Source organism: Mercenaria mercenaria, chromosome 1 (genome assembly GCF_021730395.1).
Source record: "Mercenaria mercenaria strain notata chromosome 1, MADL_Memer_1, whole genome shotgun sequence".
Classification (NCBI taxonomy): domain Eukaryota; kingdom Metazoa; phylum Mollusca; class Bivalvia; order Venerida; family Veneridae; genus Mercenaria; species Mercenaria mercenaria.
This window is the reverse complement of record NC_069361.1, coordinates 36,575,007-36,597,479: the sequence shown is the minus strand read 5'-3', so window position 1 is coordinate 36,597,479 and position 22,473 is coordinate 36,575,007. Positions and strand designations below refer to the sequence as shown.

General features: G+C 37.2%; 1 protein-coding gene across 5 annotated transcripts in view; it reads right to left on the bottom strand.

Moving 5' to 3' along the window:
* The window catches only part of LOC123541716 (uncharacterized), a 47,050-nt gene that overhangs the window by 20,493 nt on the left and 4,084 nt on the right, over window positions 1-22,473 (bottom strand). For 3 of the 5 annotated variants that reach the window (XM_045327274.2, XM_045327300.2, XM_045327306.2), the window contains 9 exons: window positions 21,720-22,271; window positions 20,401-20,629; window positions 18,833-19,436; window positions 16,232-16,560; window positions 14,060-14,165; window positions 12,747-12,932; window positions 8,547-8,969; window positions 2,760-4,509; window positions 2,313-2,406 (listed from right to left, as the gene is read on the bottom strand). In XM_045327274.2, coding sequence (XP_045183209.2) covers window positions 2,313-2,406; window positions 2,760-4,509; window positions 8,547-8,969; window positions 12,747-12,932; window positions 14,060-14,165; window positions 16,232-16,560; window positions 18,833-19,436; window positions 20,401-20,629; window positions 21,720-22,271 — 4,273 coding nt within the window. The remainder of the gene's footprint in view (window positions 1-2,312; window positions 2,407-2,759; window positions 4,510-8,546; window positions 8,970-12,746; window positions 12,933-14,059; window positions 14,166-16,231; window positions 16,561-18,832; window positions 19,437-20,400; window positions 20,630-21,719; window positions 22,272-22,473) is intronic. The other 2 variants (XM_045327283.2, XM_045327292.2) reach the window with 2 other exon arrangements.

Here is a 22,473-nt window from a genome sequence, read left to right as displayed (position 1 = left end):
CTTGAAAAAAGTGAAAGCAGGTCACTAGATCAATTTCAAGGTCAAAGTTCATTTCGGTAGACAGAACTATGCATGTGCTTCAAATTTGGAGGCTGTAGCTTGAGAAATGTTAAAGTAGGTAATAGGTAAAAATCAATGTCAAATTTCAATTCAGAACACAAAAATATGCATGCGGTCCAAATCTGAAAGCTGTAGCTTGAGAAATGTGAAAGTAGGTCACTAGGTCAAAATCAAGGTAAAATTTTACTTAGGAACACAAAACTATGCAAGTGGTCCAAATTTGAAGCCTGTACCTTCAGAAATGTGAAAGTAGGTCATTAGGTCAATCTCAAGATCAAAATTCATTTCAGTACAAAAAACTATGCTTGTGGTCAAATTTGAAGGATGTAGCTTGAGAAATGTGAAAGTAGGTCACTAGGTCAAAATCAAGGTCAAATTTTATTTTGGAACAAAAAACTATGCATGTGGTCCAAATTTGAAGCCTGTACCTTCATAAATGTGAAAGAAGGTCACTAGGTCAAGATCAAGGTCAACTCATGTCAAGGTACATCTTGCCACTTAAAACTATACATGTGGTCCAAATTTTGAATGATGTAAGTTATGGACATAAAGATTCTAAGTTTTTCCCTATATAAGTCTATATGAACCATATGACCCTGGGGCGGGGTCATATTTGACCCTAGAGGGATAATTTGAACAAACTTGGTAGAGAACCACTAAATGATGCTACATTACAAAATATCAAAGCCATAGTCTTTGTGGTTTGGACAAGAAGATTTTCAAAGTTTTTCCCTATATAAGTCTATGTAAACCATGTGACCCCCAGAATGGAGCCATATTTGACCCTAGGGGAATAATTTGAACAATCTTAGTAGAGGACCACTAGATAATGTCATATACAAAATATCAAAGCCCTAGACCCTGTGGTTTTAGACAGGAGGTTTTTCAATTTTTTTTCCCTATATAAGTCTATATAAACCATGTGACCCCCAGGGTGGGGCCATATTTGACCCCAGGGAAATAATCTGAACAAAGTTGGTAGAGGATAACTAGATTTTGCAACATACCAAATATCAAAGCCCTAGGCCCTATGATTCTGGACAAGAAGATCAGAAACCGTTTAACTGTTCCTGGCCAATGCGACCTTGACCTTTGACCTAATGACCTCAAAATCAACAGCGGTCATCTGCTGGTCATGGCCAACCTAACTATCAATTTTCCTGACACTAGGCCAAAGCGTTCTTGAGTTATTGCATGGAAACCATTTTACTGTTCCTGGTCACTGTGACCTTGACCTTTGAAATACTGACCGCAAAATCAATAGGGGTCATCTGCAGCTCATGACCAACCTCCCTATCAACTTTCGTGACCCTAGGCCTAAGCGTTCTTGAGTTATCATCCGGAAACCGTTTTACTGTTCAGGGTCACTGTGACCTTGACCTTTAATATACTGACCTCAAAATCAATAGGGGTCATCTGCCGGTCATTACCAACCTCCCTATCAACTTTCATGATCCTAGGCCCAAGTGTTCTTGAGTTATCATCCGGAAACCGTTTTATTATTCAGGGCCACTGTGACCTTGACCTTTGACATACAGACCTCAAAATCAATAGGGGTCATCTGCTGGTGATGACCAACCTCCCTATCAACTTTCATAATCATAAGCCCAAGTGTTCTTGAGTTATCATCTGGAAACGGATTGGTCTACATTCTGACCGACCGACCGACCTACCGACCGACCGACCGAAATCTGCAAAACAATATACCCCTCCTTCTTCGAAGGGGGGCATAATAATAATGCAACATTCAATAATAATATTTCCTTAAATAATTACTGTTCATAAGTTATAGCAAGACCCATAGAAAGTGGATATATAGGCGGGAAACATGAATACTATACTGAATCTTCTCCATAAATTCCTCGATTTCTCCCTAAATTCTGTGGAGGGAGGTAACTTCTCCCTAAAATTTTGACCTAGGATGATCCCTGGTTATGCCATTGCTTCCGGTTTATCAAACACTACCTTATACTGAACTTTCAGCTCAAAACTGAGGGATTATTTTTTTAAGTTTTGGAAAGATTACCATTTACGTGTAATAATACAAATAAAAAGGTTCAGTCTAGTACTTTAGAATTACTTCCAATCTGTTTTCAATAAAATATTTACACATCAGTTTATTCACATCTTAACATAACAGCCAATACATTAAAACCTAATAAGAACTGCACAAAACAATGGCTTTTACTCAAAATTATAAATTATTTATAATATCAGAATTCCCACAACTACGAAATCAAAGCTTAACTTACGGTAAAATATCTGATTCGGGTGGAGGTAACTCTTCTGTGTATGATATAGTTTCGTCAGACGATTCCTCCACTTTTTCAGGCTTAGTTACACTTGCTGTAATTTACAATGTACATGTATTTTCTTTTTTAGTTATTGTTGTATTTGCAGAGTTTTTGAAATCTGAACTGAAGATTTATTTCAGTAAAATCAAATACATTATCTCCAAATACTGTCACTGTCAACAAATTAGCAAGTAAAGAAGGAAAATTTCAAACCCAGACTCAAATATAGCAACACATGACAGCTCAAGGTCACAAGATAAGCAAAATGCTCAAGATATCCAAGCTTTCAACTGATCCAGACATAGAAAACATAAGAGAAATGGCTGGAGACCACAAGACTATTAAGCATGTTAAAAAATTAAGCTTTAATCATGAAGTCAATGCACAAGACTTTTTGAAACTTACCAGATCTTAGAAGGGAGGGTCTAGGTGTTGACGGCAGCCCAGCTGAATTCATCTGTAATGGCTGTGGAGTAAGGTTGCCACTGACTGAGCAGAATAGACCTGATCCCCGCCGCAGTGGACTCAGCATGGGTGGTGGTGTATATGGCACTGGAGCCGTACTAGCATGGTCGCCTCCCTCATTCCAAATCCTGGGTGATCTGAGGCGACTTTGGAAGCCGCAGTGGTTTGCATGTGGTGGTATAATTAACGGTGCAGGGCGATTTTTCCGCCTCATTTTAAATGACCCTGGTGCAGTAGAAGTAGGATTTCTAAAAACTCCCGCTCCATCAGATCTTGAAAACACTTCCCTATTTTTCCACTTAGCTAAATGTTCATCAGTTTTACTGCGAGGCCGGTGAGAAAAATCCTCGCTTTTTATCTTTGGTTTCATAAAAGTTTCCTCTGTCCTCCACCGCTGTATTCTATAATCATCCCCAGATTTACTTCTCATTCTTGGTCTTGAATTGTCTTCAGATGCAGACCTAATGGCTGCCCTTTTCAAGTAAGTCCGTTCAGAACCTATCGCACCTTGTGACTGAACCGGAGACCTAATGTCTTCGGGTCCAGCCGACAACCTGCGTTTTAATTCACTATTACTCTGTGGATTGGATTGTGGCGCACTCACATATTCATTTTTAGCACTATGGTGTCTCTGCCTATGTGGTGCTACACTATTACTGTTATTAACGTTATTATTCAAATTATTCTGGAATGAAAATTGCAAAGTTTGAGCTGCCCTAGGAGAACTTGGCTTTGATTGTAAATGTTTTAACAATTCTTGTTTAACACTCGCCTTTGTATCAGTCATTGGCGATGAATGCTGAGAAACAAAAGGCGAATTGTAACTTGAAGCTACTGGATTATGCACAACATTATTATGAGCAAATTCACTGTATGTATTTTTCACTAACACTCCATTATCTACATTTGGGAGACGTTCAAATTGTTCGAGACCAATGTTTTCTGCCGCATACACCTGCATGTGCGGGTCTAGGTCTGGTTTGTGTATTTGTTGCATTGAGCCTGGAGGAACCTCTCCAAGGTTCTCCAGGCTTGTAATAATCTGTGACACAATTTCACTAGTAGTGTGACTGCTCCCGGACATTGAACCCTGTACCTCTGGGTTGCCTAGATGCCCAGAGGCCATAAACGGCCCTGACAACTGAGACTGATAAGCACTTTGGTCATGGTTAGGATTTACAGGCTGGTTATAGTCCATTTGTTGTACATTATTCACATTATTATTAGCACTATTCGGTAGACTGCTATTATGCACATTTCCGATATTCACACTTTGTAAGCTGTTCATATTCATATTTTGAGAATGTATCTGCTGCTGCAGGTTATGAAGCATATTGTTCTCTGCCCCACCTTGCAAGCCACTATACCCCTGAACTGACTGGTCTGTGAACTGATGCGTGATTCCTATATTCTCCTGCAACATTGGGTTGCCGTATTCTGCAACTGGGCTCTGCAGGGCTTCCACAGAGCCCGGCTGTTGCATCAGGGGTGACTGGGGTACCTGAGGGGATTGTGGTACACTGTGTGTATGTTTGTATGGTGGAGAAGTTGGCAGATGTGGTGACTGGGGCACTTGTGGGGAGCTCTGGTACGGGTCCTGTGGATTGTCATACAGCATCTGTTGCTGCTGCTGCTGCTCTTGCTCCTGTTGCTGCTGAAGCTGGTTCAGATGCTGCTGAAGTAACTGCTGCTGCAAAAAATAATTTCAGAAAATGCCACGTAAGTTCACGGTATCTATATAGAATGAGTAAATATTCCAATAACTGAATAGTCCATGCGGTCCTGAAACTTCAACCTACAGAGTACTTTAAAACTTTTAAGAAGAACTTTGTCAACTGTGTAAGTATCACTTTACAAACAGGCTGTGATTAAACATTAAGCTTGTTCTGTACATACAAAGCTTATATATGTTGACCTAGTAACCTCATTTGAACACATCTGAAACAGTTTGTGTGTCGTCGGGGGAGGAGGGCTCGTACTAAGTGGTGCTATTAATAGTTGTCTACCATGGATGTATTTAAGATTTATCTGCATAATCTAACTTCATGTATAAAGCGGCAGATACACAATAACCACTGGTAAGATCGGTCAAGAACAAAGCATTTATGCAAAATGTTTAGAAGAGTTGTAATTCTGGGTGTTTCCACTACCAGACTGCCTAACTGTGGCATGATTGTAACCCACAGCTGATATAATTCTGGGTGAACTAAGCAGTAATTTCCACAACCAGACTGCCTAACTGTGGTGTGATTGTAGCATACAGCTGTTATAATTATGGGTGAACTAAGCAGGAATTTCCACAACCAGACTGCCTAACTGTGTTGTGGTTGTAGCATACAGCAGAAATAATTATCTGTGAACTAAGCAGTGATTTCCGCTATCAGAATGCCTAACTGTGGCATGATTGTAGCATTTAGCAGATGACATTCCTGGTATGATGTCTGCATATAATATTCTATACACGAGTCGCAGGGCTCCGGAAATTTTGATAACTCAATCGGTCCGAAACGAAAATCCTGACATCGGCGCTACCCCACCCACCGCATTCCCAATATTACATATTTTGTAAAACGTGATAGGGTAAAGAAATAAGCATGTCATGCATTAAAACTGAGTTACCAGTCACCGCGCGTTACCATACAATGAAGACAGTTATTCAGTGTTATGTGTGATCGTTACTTTGTTTAAATTTCGATGTTTTTCCGAGATAATACGAGGCATTGACCACAGGAGTCTGAAATTCTATCAATAAGACCATAGAAGTCTATCTTTACAAAAAATACCCCCTATATATATAAAATAAACACCAGGAATGAAACGTCAAAAACCCAGGGTCCTTGAAAATACGCACGGAACGCAGGGTGATCACAATTTAGCGAGCGTGGTGAAGAAATAACACTAAAATACACCTACCACACTCGACAGTATTCAAATCTGATACACTTAACAAGAGTAATCAGACATTTTCTGAGATTTTCCAAGATTTTCAGCTGTCGCCGAAGCCATTCGCTGACGTCACAACAATAACAACAATTACAGCGCCGGGATAAAGATAAAATACTTATTTTATCCTTTAAAATTTGTACATCGAGTAAATAAGTATTAGAATATTTATATGTTTACATCAGTCTATAATATCCCCTAGATTCCTTTTGCAATAAAAAGATAATTTACAAAATCTGATTGGGAAAACCCGTAAAGGGAGGTTACTCTTGGGATAATCCATTTTTCGATGCAGCGGAATATCTAAATTTCAGTAGTAAAATTTGATTCTTGGTGTACAATGACTTTTTTTATATGAATAGAGAAATATGAAAATGTGTGTTATGTAATTTGAAGGTAAGACAGTACGGGAATTGCTACTTTCTAATTTTATCCCGGCGCTGTAATTGTTGTTATTGTTGTGACGTCAGCGAATGGCTTCGGCGACAGCTGAAAATCTTGGAAAATCTCAGAAAATGTCTGATTACTCTTGTTAAGTGTATCAGATTTGAATACTGTCGAGTGTGGTAGGTGTATTTTAGTGTTATTTCTTCACCACGCTCGCTAAATTGTGATCACCCTGCGTTCCGTGCGTATTTTCAGAGGACCCTGGGTTTTTGACGTTTCATTCCTGGTGTTTATTTTATATATATAGGGGGTATTTTTTGTAAAGATAGACTTCTATGGTCTTATTGATAGAATTTCAGACTCCTGTGCATTGACACCGTGTGGGTAACTAGTCTAAAAGCCAACGCACGTGACTTCGATACCGTATACACGGCAGATACTTTGTGATGTTTCTTCATTTTTTGACGGAATTCTATAAAATACAATGCGTCAAAGTCAGTTACACGACACATATTCTCTGCTAAACAGCTTCAGTATTTAAAGAATACTCTGCCGCGGACCGAATGTATACGTTATTTGAACGCTGAGATCGAATTTCCCGCATGTATAGTACCAAAACGTCACGCGGGTTGGCCACGGATATTTCATTTCACTTACGTTGTACTTCAATAAGCAACTACATTTTATAAAGTTATATGTTCTCTTCTGATGTAAACAAAATTTCATTTTGAAACGTTTTTTAAAAGACCGATTTAATAAACAGTGCCACTCCAGTTTTCTTTATCATTCGTGGTTGCCCGTCCATTTTTTCCTTTTTTGTACAGTCGGGTTGCAAAGACGATTTTCTGCATTTGTTTCAACTGGAGCCCCAACAAATGAATCATGTAATTTTTTCAAATCAAGTAATTATAAAAATGATTTTTATCGGTTTTCCGTGTGATGTCTCATTAAATCAAAGACCTATAATGTACAATTATAGCTCTTTGATTAAATGCAGCGACCATTTGTTTGTTACCGTGATCAAACATAGCCTTTTGAAATAAACCATCCGTCGGATTCTAAATAAAAGAAGTGGATCCCCGTCGAAATGATTTGGATCCAGCCAGAAACGTTAGGAAACCAGTCAAAAATGTTTAATACACCGCAGTCGGCTGTCTGCAAACATTAAAGGATGTGCCGCGCGAGCACTGATTGCGTCACGCGCTAATTACGGACCGATTATCAAAGTGACACTCAGACCGATTGACACGTTTATTGATTATCTGAAGGTGAGACCAACAATTTCCTACTTGTCAGGTGATCGTGTATTGAGATATCAGACCGAAATTTATACTTTTCTCCATTTTTACGGGACCGATTTTTTTCGTTTTTTCACTTCACGAATCGGTCTGAAAAGTCAAAAATCGGTCCAAAACCGACAAACCGGCAAATTTTCGAAGCCCTGACGAGTCGTATCTATGCAAATAGGAAAAGTCACTCAACCTGAATGGCTGATCCCATAACACAAAACAAATCTGACTCCCAACAGAGTTACTTTCAATAAAATCATGTTATCTAGACCTTATATTAGATGACCCATAACATTTAATTCTGTCTGAAGTGTTCAAACTAAACTTTACATATACAACATTATTAGTGTGTTCAAATAAGAGGAATGTCATGAATTCAAGAAATTATTCTCATACCTCAAATATTTCATGAGATAAATCTGTTATACTTCAAATATTTCATGAGATAAATCTGTTGTACCTCAAATATTTTATGTGGTAAATCTGTTATACCTCAAATAGTTCATGAGATAAATCTGTTATACCTCAAATACTTTATGAGATAATTCTGTTATACCTCAAATATTTCAAGAGATAAATCTGTTATACCTCAAATACTTTATGAGATAATTCTGTTATACCTCAAATACTTTACGAGATAATTCTGTTATACCTCAAATACTTTATGAGATAATTCTGTTATACCTCAAATATTTTATGTGATAAATCTGTTGTACCTCAAATATTTTGAGATAAATCTGTTATACCTTAAATATTTTATGAGAAAAATCTGTTATATCTCAAATATTTTACGTGGTAAATCTGTTATACCTCAAATATTTTACGAGATAAATCTGTTATACCTCAAATATTTCATGAGATAAATCTGTTATTGCTCAAATATTTTATGAGATAAATCTGTTATACCTCAAATATTTCATGAGATAAATATGTTATACTTCAAATATCTTAGATAAATCTGTTATACCTCAAATATTTTATGAGATAAATCTGTTATACCACAAATATTTTATGAGATAAATCTGTTATACCTCAAATATTTTATGAGATAAATCTGTTGTACCTTGAATATGTCATGTGATAAATCGATGTACCAAGATTAACTTACCCTAATTGCTTCTATCTGCTGGGGTTCCACACCAGCCTGCTGTAACTGAGGCAGCTGTATTAGCTCCAACTGGTTTAACTGTGGCTGTTGCTGCTGTTTTTGTTGTTGCTGCTGCTGCTGTTGCAGTCTCTGCTCAATCTGTGCCTGTAACTGCTGCTGCTGCAACTGCTGCAGTTGTTGTTGTTGTTGTTCTTGCTGCTGCTGTTGCATTTTCTGTCTAATCTGGTTCAAATGTTCCTGAACAGTTTGTGGTGGTGACTGTTTTGGTACTTGCTGCGTCTGCTGATGACTGTGCTGCTGTAACTGCTGCTGATGTTGGATCTGCTGCTGTTGTTGTTGTTGTTGCTGCAACTGCTGCAGTTCCTGCTGAAGCTGCTGTTGACGCTGCTGTTCTTGTTTCTGTTGCCAGTGTAAGGCATGCAGCTGTAAAGCAAACACATTGATTTTCTAGACTTCATGTTAACCCCTTATTTACATGAAATCTATAAGTAACCTAGCACTTTAGATAAAAGGAGAAAAAGAATGAGCTGGACAAATATGTTGCTGTAAATTACCTATGCCAAAAGGCTTTGACATTGTTGTTTCAACTTCTATTTAAATGACATTATTAGTTGCAAGGCATCTATTCATGGTGAAATAAAATTCATGTTTAAATTAACTGTTGATATTGCTTGGCTTATTTGTTTGTTGGTTGTTTTTTTGCTGGCAAGAATATGCACTTTTTCACAGGAGGACGCATTAAGCCTGAACACCTGTTTTATTTCTATAAATATTCCTATTCAACAAGAGAAATTTCAAAATTCTTACAGTATACATGCTGGTAAAGTAAACCTTGTTTCTGACAATTTATAATTAAAGCACAGGTGTGTGGTCATTTACAAAAGACTATAAACTGACACACAACCTACTAAACCGAAAATCTAAAACAGGGTTTCCACAAATTCGGAAAACTAATTTTCCCTGACCAAAATTATATTTTCAATGAACCTTTTTTGTATGCTGCAAAACTTCTTCAATTATGTAATGTTAACAAGATTTATTTTGTACATAGTGGCCTCCTTTCTCCAATTAAGCAAACCTTCACCAACTTTTAATTTTATTTCTTTTATTTCCTATAACCTTTTTTTTTTATCAAAAATATATACTATTGGATGTGGAAATGTTAATCAACTCTTTGACTGCCCATGGAGGAACAGCCTGTCCTTTTTGTGAATATTGTGTACACACAAACATGCAGTCTGATCTTGGTCTGCACTATTTGTATATTATTTATGTTTTGCTCAAGGAATGTAGAAAGACTAAAATGTGGAAGAGTCTATTTTACAAATTTTGCACTCAAGTTACAAGTCCTTTAAGTGCAGTAATACATAAATGTAATGCACTAATGCTTAAGTCTAGCAGAATGCATGCAGATGTTTCTGATAAAACAGCACCACAGAATACATTATCAGAAATGAAAGGATTAAATATTCTACAGTCTGTCAAAAAACACAAAATGTTTGTAAATGCATCTTGTCAAAACTGCAGTTATAATCATGTTGAATGAAGCACACAATATGCATAATGGTCTTTTCCTTTTCCCAAAAGTGACTTTACCATTAGACTTTACCATCATATTAAAAGATGCATTAAATGATATTAAGTAAATAGCGTTCGTATGCGATGATCATAAGCAACAGTAAAAAGATCAGGTCATGGCCACTAGCAACGTTCCACATCCGATAGCCAAACAGTAAATAATTGTACCACACCAATGTAATTTTAACTAAACCTAAGTCAGTACCACAATCAATGGTTTAAACTATACAAGTATGGACTTCACAAAGGAGTTTAATACAGAAGTTGCAAATATGCTGATAAGTATTTATACTTATCACTGGCACCAGATCAGAAAGAAAATGCCTCCGTAAGTGTTATACCCTACCCCTAGGTATTCTATGAGAACCATGGTCGTGAACGGGAAAATATACTAACCCGTTTCAATCGCACATTTCATACCTAAAACACGCAGTGTGGTAAATGTGTACTATGGATATCAAACAAGTAGTAATTTATCTTCCATTGTGTACCGGTCACATTATTTCAATACATCTTATCTTAGAAAAACAACGCGTAGTTTATAGTAATTTCAACATTACACAAAAAACTTGCTTGAACTTCCCTGGTGAAGTAACTTCCCTGGTGAAGTTCCGTTCTAGATTACAAAACCATTCTGATTGGCTGTTATGAAAATGTATGCCAATCGTCATTTTACTTCACGTGTTCGCTAAAATGTGAAAATGCAGCAAAATGTGCAAAATGAATAAAATATACAGAACAGATGCAGACCAATGTACGATTTCAAATTAAAGATCATATACAAGATGAATTTCATTCATCATTTCGAGTTTTAGTGTAAAATTGTGATTTTTTTTTTAATCTGTTTTTGTTTGTTTACGTTTCGCCAAACATGTGCGCACTGCCGTGACCTCTAGACCAGATGTTCATTAGGGAAGTTCAAGAAAGTTTTTTCTGTAACGTTGACGAAAGCATAAAATATGTTGATAATCTCAGCAATATGGAATATTGAGACAATGTGACTGGTACACAATGGAAGATAAATTATCGCTTGTTCAATATACTAGGTACCCATTCACCGAACTGCGCGTTTAAGTTGAGAAATGTATGACTGAAACGGGTTAGTGCACTTTCCCGTTCATGACCATGGTTCTTATAGAATACCTAGGGGTAGGGTATAACACGTACGGAGGCATTTTCTTTCTGATCTGGTGCCAGTGATACTGATATGATAAATGCATGGTACAACTAGCAGCCTAGGATTTCAACCAAATGATACTGCCTTCAAACTACAAGTTTTTATTCATCAGCCTGAAGTTTTAAAATTCCTGACTTTTCTCTCTGACTTTTGCTGAAATTTGAAAATTCCATGATCAGATTCGAAATTCCCCGACCTTGAAAAAAAATCCCTCACCCACCCCAACAACTTTTTCACTGTCCGTAGAAACTTGTTTTGTATCATTAACATCTTGTTCATAATGTAGCTTCCATTTTTTCATAATGAACATAAATATATATTAACATCTATTTGTTTTCTGATTTCTTGTAAAACATATATGCCTCCAATGATGGCCTTTGAGAGGTAACAGGTGGTGTACTTACAACCAAAATGACCCTGAAAACAATAGTTTGTTTGTTTGTTTTGGGTTTAACACCGTTTTTCAACAGTATTTCAGTCATGTAATGGCGGGCAGTTAACCTAACCAGTGTTCCTGGATTCTGTACCAGTACAAATTTGTTCTCCGCAAGTAACTGCCAACTTCCCCACATGTATCAGAGGTGGAGGACTAATGATTTCAGACACAATGTCGTTTATCAAATAGTCACGGAGAACATACACCCAGCCCGAGGATCGAACTCACGACCCCGCGATACGTAGACCAAACGCTCTACCTACTGAGCTAAGCGGGCCGGTCTCTGAAAACAATAGGGATCACCTTCTGATATTAATACTATGAAGTCTTACGGCTGTAGGCCTAAGCCTTCTAGCTACATATAACAAACTACTTTTAGTCTTAATATCACAGTGACCTTGACCTTTCTACTTACTGACTGAAAACCAAAATGTCTCACCGACAAATATAAGCAAAACAGTATACCCCAAGATCTTGGGATGAAAAAAAATTAAAAATTACCATAAAACCACAACATATAAAGCTGCACTGAGGCAAGAAAATGCTATACATATGTATAATTCAGAGAAATCAAGCATGCCTTTTACAAAATTGTCTGGGTATCTACATGTGTAATAATATACGCCAATTTAATTTTTATGCTGTTTTTTTATTCAGTTATAATTTATAAAGCAAGCATACAAAAATGCATAGAGATAATGATCTGATAAGGAATTAAATCTGAATTTCTGCACAGACCATATTTAACCTTTTTGAACAGATCACAGTCATCTTGTGCAGTTGTTGCAAATTGAATATTTTGTTTTTTCTTGACGTCATAAAATGAGCAGTCAAAAAACAAAACCTGAAAATATCTGCTATCTTCACCACACATAACTAGTCAAATAAGAGTCTAAACAGAGGCAAGAGAAAATACACAATAGAAGAGGGAAGGAATGTTTAACCAAACCTATGGCGGCATATCTCAAGCTAGCTCCGTAAGCATGCTGAAATTTCAGAATAAGATTACTTTCAATTGTTGCTGTAATATTTCTTCTACCTCTTCAGATGGTGGAGACTGCAAAGGCGGAGTTCCTTTCGATTTCTTCCCAGTACTGCCTTGGGGAGAGGCAACAGAGGCCCCCGTTTTTGACGGCACGGCAGATGGAGGCGCCATCTCAGCTTTCTTTCGTTTCTCTTCTTTTAAAGCTGCATCCTATTAAAAAGAATTGTTTAAAGGTAATTATATTTACACCTAAATCACTGATATTAATGAGAGGGGGGGGGGGGGGCGTTTCTAATCCTCAGTGAGTTCAGTATCATCAATCCCAACAAACAATTATTTCTCATTATTTTACCTTTGAAATCTGAGTACTACAAGTTTGTGTGTTAATGAAATAGATTCAAGGATAGTCATGTATTTGAAAACAGCTGATGTGTATATATAAAACTGAGTTTTAAAAGGATAGAAGATTTGCATAACACATACTGTGAAATCATTAATATTTGTGGTGAACTAATTTTTGTGGATTTCGTGGTCGAGTGAATCCAAGAAATTTAATCCCAAAGAACAAGTAAAATTCCCATTCATTTTATGTTCAAAGGTTGAAATCCATCAATTCATATCCCCATGAAATTGCTGTTTTGACCAAAACCACGAAATTTCATGGCCACGAAATTAAATGATTTTACAGTATATATAAATATTTCTTATTAGTCTAAAGAAATATTCAACTTTCCAGCTGGTTATCAAATTTAGCCAAGATAATGTACCTACCGGTATTAACAAAGTGACATGGTGAACATTGGATGAGAACAGCGTAAGTTATTACGTAGACACTGCCAATTTTTAACTATTCTAAGTAATTAGCCAGCCATAACTCAAGAGTGACCAACAGTGATTATCCAGATGGTTATCAAACTTGTCTGAAATACTACACCCATAAACACTGTGCCCAAGTCTCATGAACAACTCAAACAAGAGTTTTGACCATTTTTAGTAATTCAAGGGCCATAACTCTACAGTCTGTGGGACAATCTGTTTGTTTATCATTCATTGCTGAGATATCCCACCCATAAATATTGTGACCCAGTTTGTTGAATACTGGATAAGAACTGCTCAGGTTAGAGAGTGGACACTAGCAATTTCCACAATTTTGAGTAATTCAAGGGCCGTAACTCCAGTGACTTAAAGGAACCAGCTGATAATAGAAACTGACTTGAGATTGTACATGTATATACAAATGTACCTACAAACAATGTGACAAAGTCTGGTAAACATTGGATAAGAACTACTAAAGACACAGAGGAGACACTGTCAATTTTACAACTTAAGTCACTCACCTTTTTAAAGTACCCTCCATGTAATCTCATATGGCCATTAAGTGCAGGTACATTCTTGAACCTACGCTGACATATACCACATACCACAGGCTTTGCTTGCTCTTCCCTGCAAAATTTTACTTAAATTAGTCAACATGGCTATATTGTAAAATTAGGTATTTTCGCAAGGCTAAAAGTTTGCGCTATTTGAAATTGGAATGGGTTCTCCTGTTATAATATTCACAACATATTGTCAAATTGTTTAAAGGTCTATAACAACAACAGCGCTTCTGTGAGTATCTATTTTCATGGAGACAGAAAAGAAAATAGCAAAATAAACCTGTGTAATGTTACAGTATTCAAATAACATCAACGAAAAGAACAGTAATTAGGCATTGCATTCCAAACTAATGTCAACATTTTCATGACTTAGAAAGATTAAAATCAAAACTTGGAAAAAGTAAGAATAAAGTGAACTAGACAGTTTGAGGTTGTTCTTAATTAGTTGTATCTTAGCATAGAAACAACATATACTTGTAATAATAACATTTTTTAACAGTTTTGGCTGGACAACTTGCATTATCACAAATGTATTTAAAATTCTAAAAAAAAAACTATTATCACCCCTTGAGACCTTAAAAATGATGTGTAATTTATACTTGGATCTTGCAAAATACAACTCAATTACAGTAAAAAATGTTTTACAGATTTCACTGATCAGACAGTGAAGTGTTAGTCATACATTACAATAGAAATGTGACGTAAAACAGAATTAATTTAGCTGTGCTTTATCTACAACTCACAGCAGATCAACTTGTACAATATTGATGGATGATTTCTGGTATTTTATAAAATTTGCAATTTGTTAAAAAGATAAAGTACTGTTCTCAATTGTATTCATAAGGCAGAAAGCAGATGTTCAAGGTAACATATGCAAGCAGTTTCAGTCAATAACAAACACGGTGTTTCTGTTAATGAAAATTTGGGCCCAATCCCAAGGGCAAATTATATGTTTTTTCCCCCAAATTTCAAAGGTTAAAAAAAATATTTATTTTTTTATACTTTTTCAAGCAAGACTGTATCTATGAAACCTTAAAACATTTGAAGTACAAGGCATATAATTGCTTAACTTAAATGCAAATATTTACTTTACAATTCTATTTTTTCAATGTGTATTTAAACCAATAAATATTATATATATAAAATAATAAACTACCATATTTAACAATTCCTATATTTCAGCATGATTTAAGTCTTAACAATTTTTGATACCTACTTGTAAAAACCCATGGAACCATTCACACAATCTATGGGATAAAGTCACTTGAAACGAATAAACGTCCGCAGTTACTAATCAGTCAATTCATTTTAATTTTTGAAACATTCAAAACCTAACCATGGTTCCTAGTTTCCCAAACATATGCACCTACCTAGGGTAATTTTCAGCATGAATTTAAAGTCGTTTTTAGCACAAGTTTTTTTTTTTCTAGATTAAATTCCTGTTTTTCGTCCTACTACTAATAGGCAGATCTCTCCACTCAAGTTAAACGGAGAATGAAATATCTGGAAAAGTATTCTAGAAACAAAAGATGAAACAGAATAAGGCGATAGTACAAATGTGCTTCAATGGCAGACCCCAGGTACCCACCCCATTCTGGCATTATTTCAAGCACAGACAGGCAACAAACTTTCAGAAAGCAAGCCATATGACTTTGCGAATTTGGAAAATATCTCCATCCCTTGCCAGGTTAGAAAACACACCGGCCATGGACAGTCTGTTTGTCTGTCTGTTTTGGGTTTAACGCCGTTTTTCAACAGTATTTCAGTTATGTAACGGCGGGCAGTTAACCTAACCAGTGTTCCTGGATTCTGTACCAGTACAAACCTGTTCTCCGCAAGTAACAGCCAACTTCCCCATATGAATCAGAGGTGGAGGACTAATGATTTCAGACACAATGTCGTTTATCAAATAGTCACGGAGAACACACGCCCCGCCCGAGGATCGAACACGCGACCCCGCGATCCGTAGACCGACGCTCTACCTACTGAGCTAAGCGAGCGGGTTCCGGCCATGGACAGGGGCAACTGATTTTAAGTCAGTAAGCATAATCATTCAGTCACAGAGGCTTTCTCTCCTTACTGAAATAACCAGTGCATCAAATATATAATAGATGAAAAGAAAACAAAACCTACCCTGACTTAACATCTGCCACAGTTGTGTTTGGAGCTGGTGTCCCTGCATGACTAGTGAACCCATACCAAGCCTGTGCTGGGGAACGGATCGGACTGGTTGGTGTGGCTTGATGACTGACTGGACTCACTTCCCTATAAACTGGGGACTGTTCCCCACTCACAGGGCTTTGTACATTTGGTGTACCCTGTGCATGTATGCTGGAAACCGAAGACGGCTCAGACAGCGCTTGTTGCTGTTGTTGTTGTTGTTGCTGCTGCTTGTGTTGTTCCTCCTGTAGTTGAGCAGCAGCTGCTATGGCTTGCATCTCCATGTCCTTTAGATGCATTTGCTAAGGAAAAACACAACCTTGTTTGAAAATTGTACCAGATTCATAACTGTTATCCACTTTCATGCCTTTTGATCTCAAGTTTGGTAAAATTGAACTCATGCATATGTTATTTCTTAAAATAGGAAATTTGAAAAGTAATTTAGTAATAGCCTATATTTTTTCTTTTACATCACAAAGTACAAAATACTAGCAAGGCAAGGTTTAAATCAGGTAATTGACCACTATCAATAACAAGAGATCACAGAGTGATCTTGGCGCCCACCAATGTGCCATTTTTGAGTGTTCCAAATTTCAAGACTTATTGACTAGCTCAAGGTCAAATTTCATTTCCGTACACAACACTGTGCATGCGGTCTGAATTTGAAAGCTGTAGCTTGAGAAATGTGGAAGTAGGTCACTAGATCAATTTCAAGGACAAAGTTCTTTGTACACAAAACTATGCATGTGCATCAAGTTTGAAGGCTGTAGTTTGAGAAATTTGAAAGAAGGTCACTAGGTCAATCTTAAGGTCAAAGTTTATTTCGGTACACAAAACTATGCAAGTGGTCCAAATTTGAAGGCTGTAGCTTGAAAAATGTGAAAGTAGGTCACTAGGTCAAAATCAAGGTCAAATTACACTTCAGAACACAAATCTATGCATGTGGTCCAAATTTAAAGCCAGTACCTTCAAAAATGTGAAAGTAGGTCACTAGGTCACTGTCAAGGTCAAAGTTTGTTTCGATACATAATCCTATGCATGTGGTCTAAATTTGAAGCCTGTAGCTACAAAAATGTGAAAGTAGGTCACTAGGTCAATCTTAAGGTCAAAGTTCATTTCGGTACACAAAACTATGCAAGTGGTCCAAATTTGAAGGCTGTAGCTCGAGAAATGTGAAAGTAGGTTACTAGGTCAAAATCAAGGTCAAATTTTATTTCGGAACATAGAACTATGCATGTGGTCCAAATTTGAAGCCTGTACCTTCAAAAATGTGAAAGTAGGTCACTAGGTCAATGTAAAGGTCAAAGTTTATTTCGGTACACAAAACTATGCATGTGGTCTAAATTTGAAGGCTGTAGCTTGAGAAATGTGAAAATAGATCACTAGGTCAAAATCAAGGTCAATTTTCATTTCGGAACACGAAACTATGCATGTGGTCCAAATTTGAAGCCTGTACCTTCAAAAATGTAAAAGTAGGTCACTAGGTCAATGTCAAAGTTTTTTTCAGTGCACAAAACTATGCATGTGGTCCAAATTTGAAGGCTGTAGCTACAGAAATGTGAAAGTAGGTCACTAGGTCAAAATCAAGGTCAACTCATGTCAAGGTTCATCTTGCCACTCAAAACCATACATGTGGTCCAAATTTGAATGTTGTAGGTTATTGACAAGAAGATTTTAAAAGCTTTCCCTATATAAGTCTATATGAACCATGTGACCCCCAGGGCAGGGCCATATTTGACCCTAGGGGGATAATTTGAACAAACTTGGTAGAGAACCACTAGATGATGCTACATTACAAATGCCAAAGCCCTAGGCTTTGTGGTTTGGAGAAGAAGATTTTCAAAGTTTTTCCCTATATAAGGATATGTAACCATGTGGCCCCCGGGGCGGGGTCATATTTGACCCTAGGGGATAATTTGAACAATCTTAGTAGAAGACCACAAGATGCTGTCACATACAAAATATCAAAGCCCTAGGCCCTGTGGTTTTGAACAAGAGATTTTTCAAAGTTTTTCCCTATATAAGTCTATATAAACCATGTGACCCCCTGGGCGGGGCCATATTAGACCCCAGGGAAATAATTTGAATCATCTTGGTAGAGGACCACTAGATGATGCTTCATACCAAATATCAAAGCCCTAGGCTCTGTGGTTTTGGACAAGAAGATTTTCAAAGTTTTTCCCTATATAAATCTATGTAAATTATAGAAATAAACAAAGGGCCATAACTCACTAAAAAATTGTTGAAACAGCCTGATTTTCAGGGGGACACAACTAGGGTACCAATACATCCTTCTGACAAAGTTTGGTCAAAATCCCCCTGGTAGTTTCTGAGGAGATGCGATAACGAGAAACTGTTAACGGACGGAAGGACGGACGGAAGGACGACGGACCACGGACACAGAGTGATTTGAATAGCCCACCATCTGATGATGGCCGGCTAAAAAGGAATCTTCCAACATTTTCACAAAAACTGATGAAATTTGGAAAGTATGAGTTTTCATAAATTCTCAGCAATGTCAATGTTTGTGGGGAAAAAAGCACATACGTTCATCTAAAACAGATATAATCTTACCTTCAAGGCCTCAAGTTGTTGTGGCTCCAGCTTAATCACATCCTGTTTCACCTGTTGATCTTGTAAGAACTGTAACTGTCTCTCTTGTTCCTGTTGTTGTTGTTGTTTCAACAGTGCTTCGTATTGGGCGATGGCCGTCTCCGGCGTACTTGCCAGAGAGTTTTGTCCAGCTGCCTCTGGTAAACTCACTGCCATAGTAACCAGAACTGGAATATTAGTGTTTACATTTGGTGTTAACATCAGCTGCTGAGCTAACACTTTATTGTCCGAAGCGACAGTAGATGGTGCCACTGGGGTATTTTTAGCACTAGACTGTATCACAGTGTTACTTGGTGATGGCTTTCCAGCAGACAAACTACTGGTATGACTGGTTATACTGCCTTTTGGTGTAGCTTGAGTCGGTAAAGCATTGGATACGTCTGCTAGCACCTCCGCGGCAGCACTTGCTGCAGCCACCATTTCGACAGCAATTTGGTCACTGGTGTGTTGATGGTGATTTTCTAAGTGGCGTTTTAGCGATCGGGCATCACAGTAACTTTTCTCACAACCCGCAACCATGCACTGGTAGGGCTTCTTGTCTCTGTGTGTCATCAAATGACCATTCCTGATTAAGAAAAATTAAATAACTGTTTACTTCAAGTTCAACAGTTCTGCCAATCTGACATACCCGGTATAATCATTAAACAATGTATAACACCAAAATACACATCTTTGTTCACATTTATTTTCATTCAATAACAGCAAAAAGTGATACAAAGCTTTTCAGCTGCATCTAAAGTCTTCACCTCACCTATTTCCAAAAACATTTGGCTGATAATATAGAAAAGAATTTATAATGGCCTAATCAGAAAACTTGAGCTATCACTGAATGAGAAAAATACAATGGCAATACCACTTTGTCATAGAAAATACAAAATTCTGTTTAAGTTCCATATGTAACTCTGTCATTCCTCAGCTATGTCTAAAAAACTATGTTATACACAACTTCTCCTCATAGCGACCATAAACTTCCATGCACTCAATCATGCAGTACACATATTTTGTCTAAGCCTAAGTGCACATGACTTGTTTCGATTTACCCTGAAAAAAAATGCCATGCGTAACTACACTTCACGGTGATTATATGTATGAAGTTTCATTGGAATCACTTTAAAGTGTGGAGAAAGTTCTTGCCACAAAGTTGAAACTCGTGTACAAGTAATATCAGTATGCACATTTGGTCTCAGTCCAGGCCCCAATTTCATGAAAATTCGTAAGTTTGTTAACTGACTTAAGTCTGTTAATTCTCTTACGAAAAGTAAAAACTTAAGCAAATTAACATGCTTAAGTCAATTAAGACACTTAGTAGTTTTGTGAAATCTGGGCCAGATCCATAAACAATGTAACTGCAATGCTTACACTAAGAATGTACATCTACACTTTATGTTGATCATGTGTTTGAAGTGTCACTGAAATCCCTTGAACAATTTGGAAGTAGTCCCCATCATAAAGTCTTTGTAATGGGTAAACCAACTAACTGACCAGCCAACCAATTGCAAGAAAACATGTACTTCAACCACATTACTTACAAATGATCCTGTCTCTTGAATTTCTTCTCACAAATTGTGCAGAGATATTTCCTTTCATCGCTATGTGTGAGTTTGTGCTTCGCCAAGGCACTGGTATTGTTGAAGACTTTATGGCACTGATTACACTCCAACGGGCCGGTAACTTTACCTGGTGACACCTGACCTTTACCGTTCTTACTACGGTATTTTCCACTAACTTTCTTCTTTTCATCATCTCTTTGACTAGTGTCTAGAATGGAACATATAAAAAAGATATGTCTTTAAAAATATTGTTCAGCCTGTGATGTACCTATTATTCACAGTAATTGAAAAATGTGTGTGGTTACATTAATCTGCAATTATAATACATGAGGCTAAACTAACAAAGTGTACTTCCATCTGTGTTATCAGCATGTTAAAACAGTACAGCTGGCAATCCAACACATAATTCCATGTAACAAATCAATAATTATTTCTTCTATTTGAAATATGAAGTGGTGGCCAACCTACTTGATTTTTGTATACCATACACTTGGAGAACATGTCTTGATTCAGGTTAACATTTCGCCTATATTTTTCTTATTACTTCAGGGATTTTCATAAGAAAAAGAAAGTTGAAGACAGTAAAATTCAGAGTGCTTTCCTCCACACAAAGCGTCTGCTATCAGTTTTCAGTACTATTTTCAAATACTTCGCCCAACTGCAAAAGTTTGTATATTATCTACATTGTCCACGAAAAGCAGATGGGCGAAGTGTTTGAAAAAAGTACAGAGAACTGATGGCTGACGCTTTGCGCATAAGAAAGCACTCTTTTTGGTGTCTTCAATGCACTTTATTTTATGAAAATCTGTCAAATAATAAGGAAAAATATAGGTAAAATTTTACTTGAATCCAGACTTTTTCTCTGTGTGTATGGTATCCAAGTCATGTGGGTCAGCCACATATGCCTGACAGTGGTTAACTTTTTTTATTTCAACATGGTATAAAGAGATTTATGGACTTTTTTTTGTTTGTTTTCGTAACATACATGAACATATGCTCAGAAGAATTACTATGTAAGCAATAAATTACAGACATGTAATCACCACATTCTAAGTATTTGATGCTTGTTCCTGACGAAACTGCATTTTTTTACAACACACGTTCTCTTGGTGACCATGACACAAACAAATTTGACTAAAAAATCATAACATAAAAAACGTCTATCCAAAACACACTCTAATATAAACATGTATGTTGATAGTTTGAAAAATGTAGACAAATTACAACAAATTGTAAATCATCATTGATTGCATTCTTATTAAATTTCGTAACTGTAATACTCTTAATATGTCACCTACCAGCCATATTTGAATCTCCAGAATCCGAGACCCCGCCAACTGACTGAAGATTTCCAGTGGGGTCCATTAATAGATTATGTGGCGACAGAGCGTCCATATTCAATGAGTCTGCCTCATTGTCAAACAATGGAAATGCATCACTGGATGGGTTTTCATTCAGCCGACCAGGATTCCCTATTCCTGCTAAAATACCGTCATCTAAGTTTCCAAGGTTACTACCCACATCAAAACCTCCTTCCAAAATCTCACTATCATTGTAGTTTATAGCACTCAACATTGCGTCACCTGCACCTCCAGTGGTCCTGTACAGAATGTTCGAGCCCTGTGATATTGATGCCGGACTGGGCTGGCCTGGTTCACTCAGACTTGTTGTAGTGATGATAGAAAGAGGACCTGGAGACACGCGTTTCTCCTGCTCCGATGTGTTAAGTATCTTGTGGAGCTGAGCTTGGCTAAGCATTGGCCCACCTGGCTGACCTTCAATCCTGATATGTTGGGAAAGGAGTGGCAACTGAATATTCGTATTTTCAGCAATTTTGAGCACTGGGTACCCTGTAAAAAACATGAAAGAAACTTCCTCTTTAACGAATGTAACTGGGTATCTACTCATAAAAATATAAACCAAAACTTATACGTTGCATGATAATAAACAAACAGCTTTTACATATGGAAACAGTGATTTTTGGGGCCGTTTTTTGGGCCGAAATTCGGCCCCATTCCCCTGTCCAAAAAGTATGATGTATCCCAATGCCAA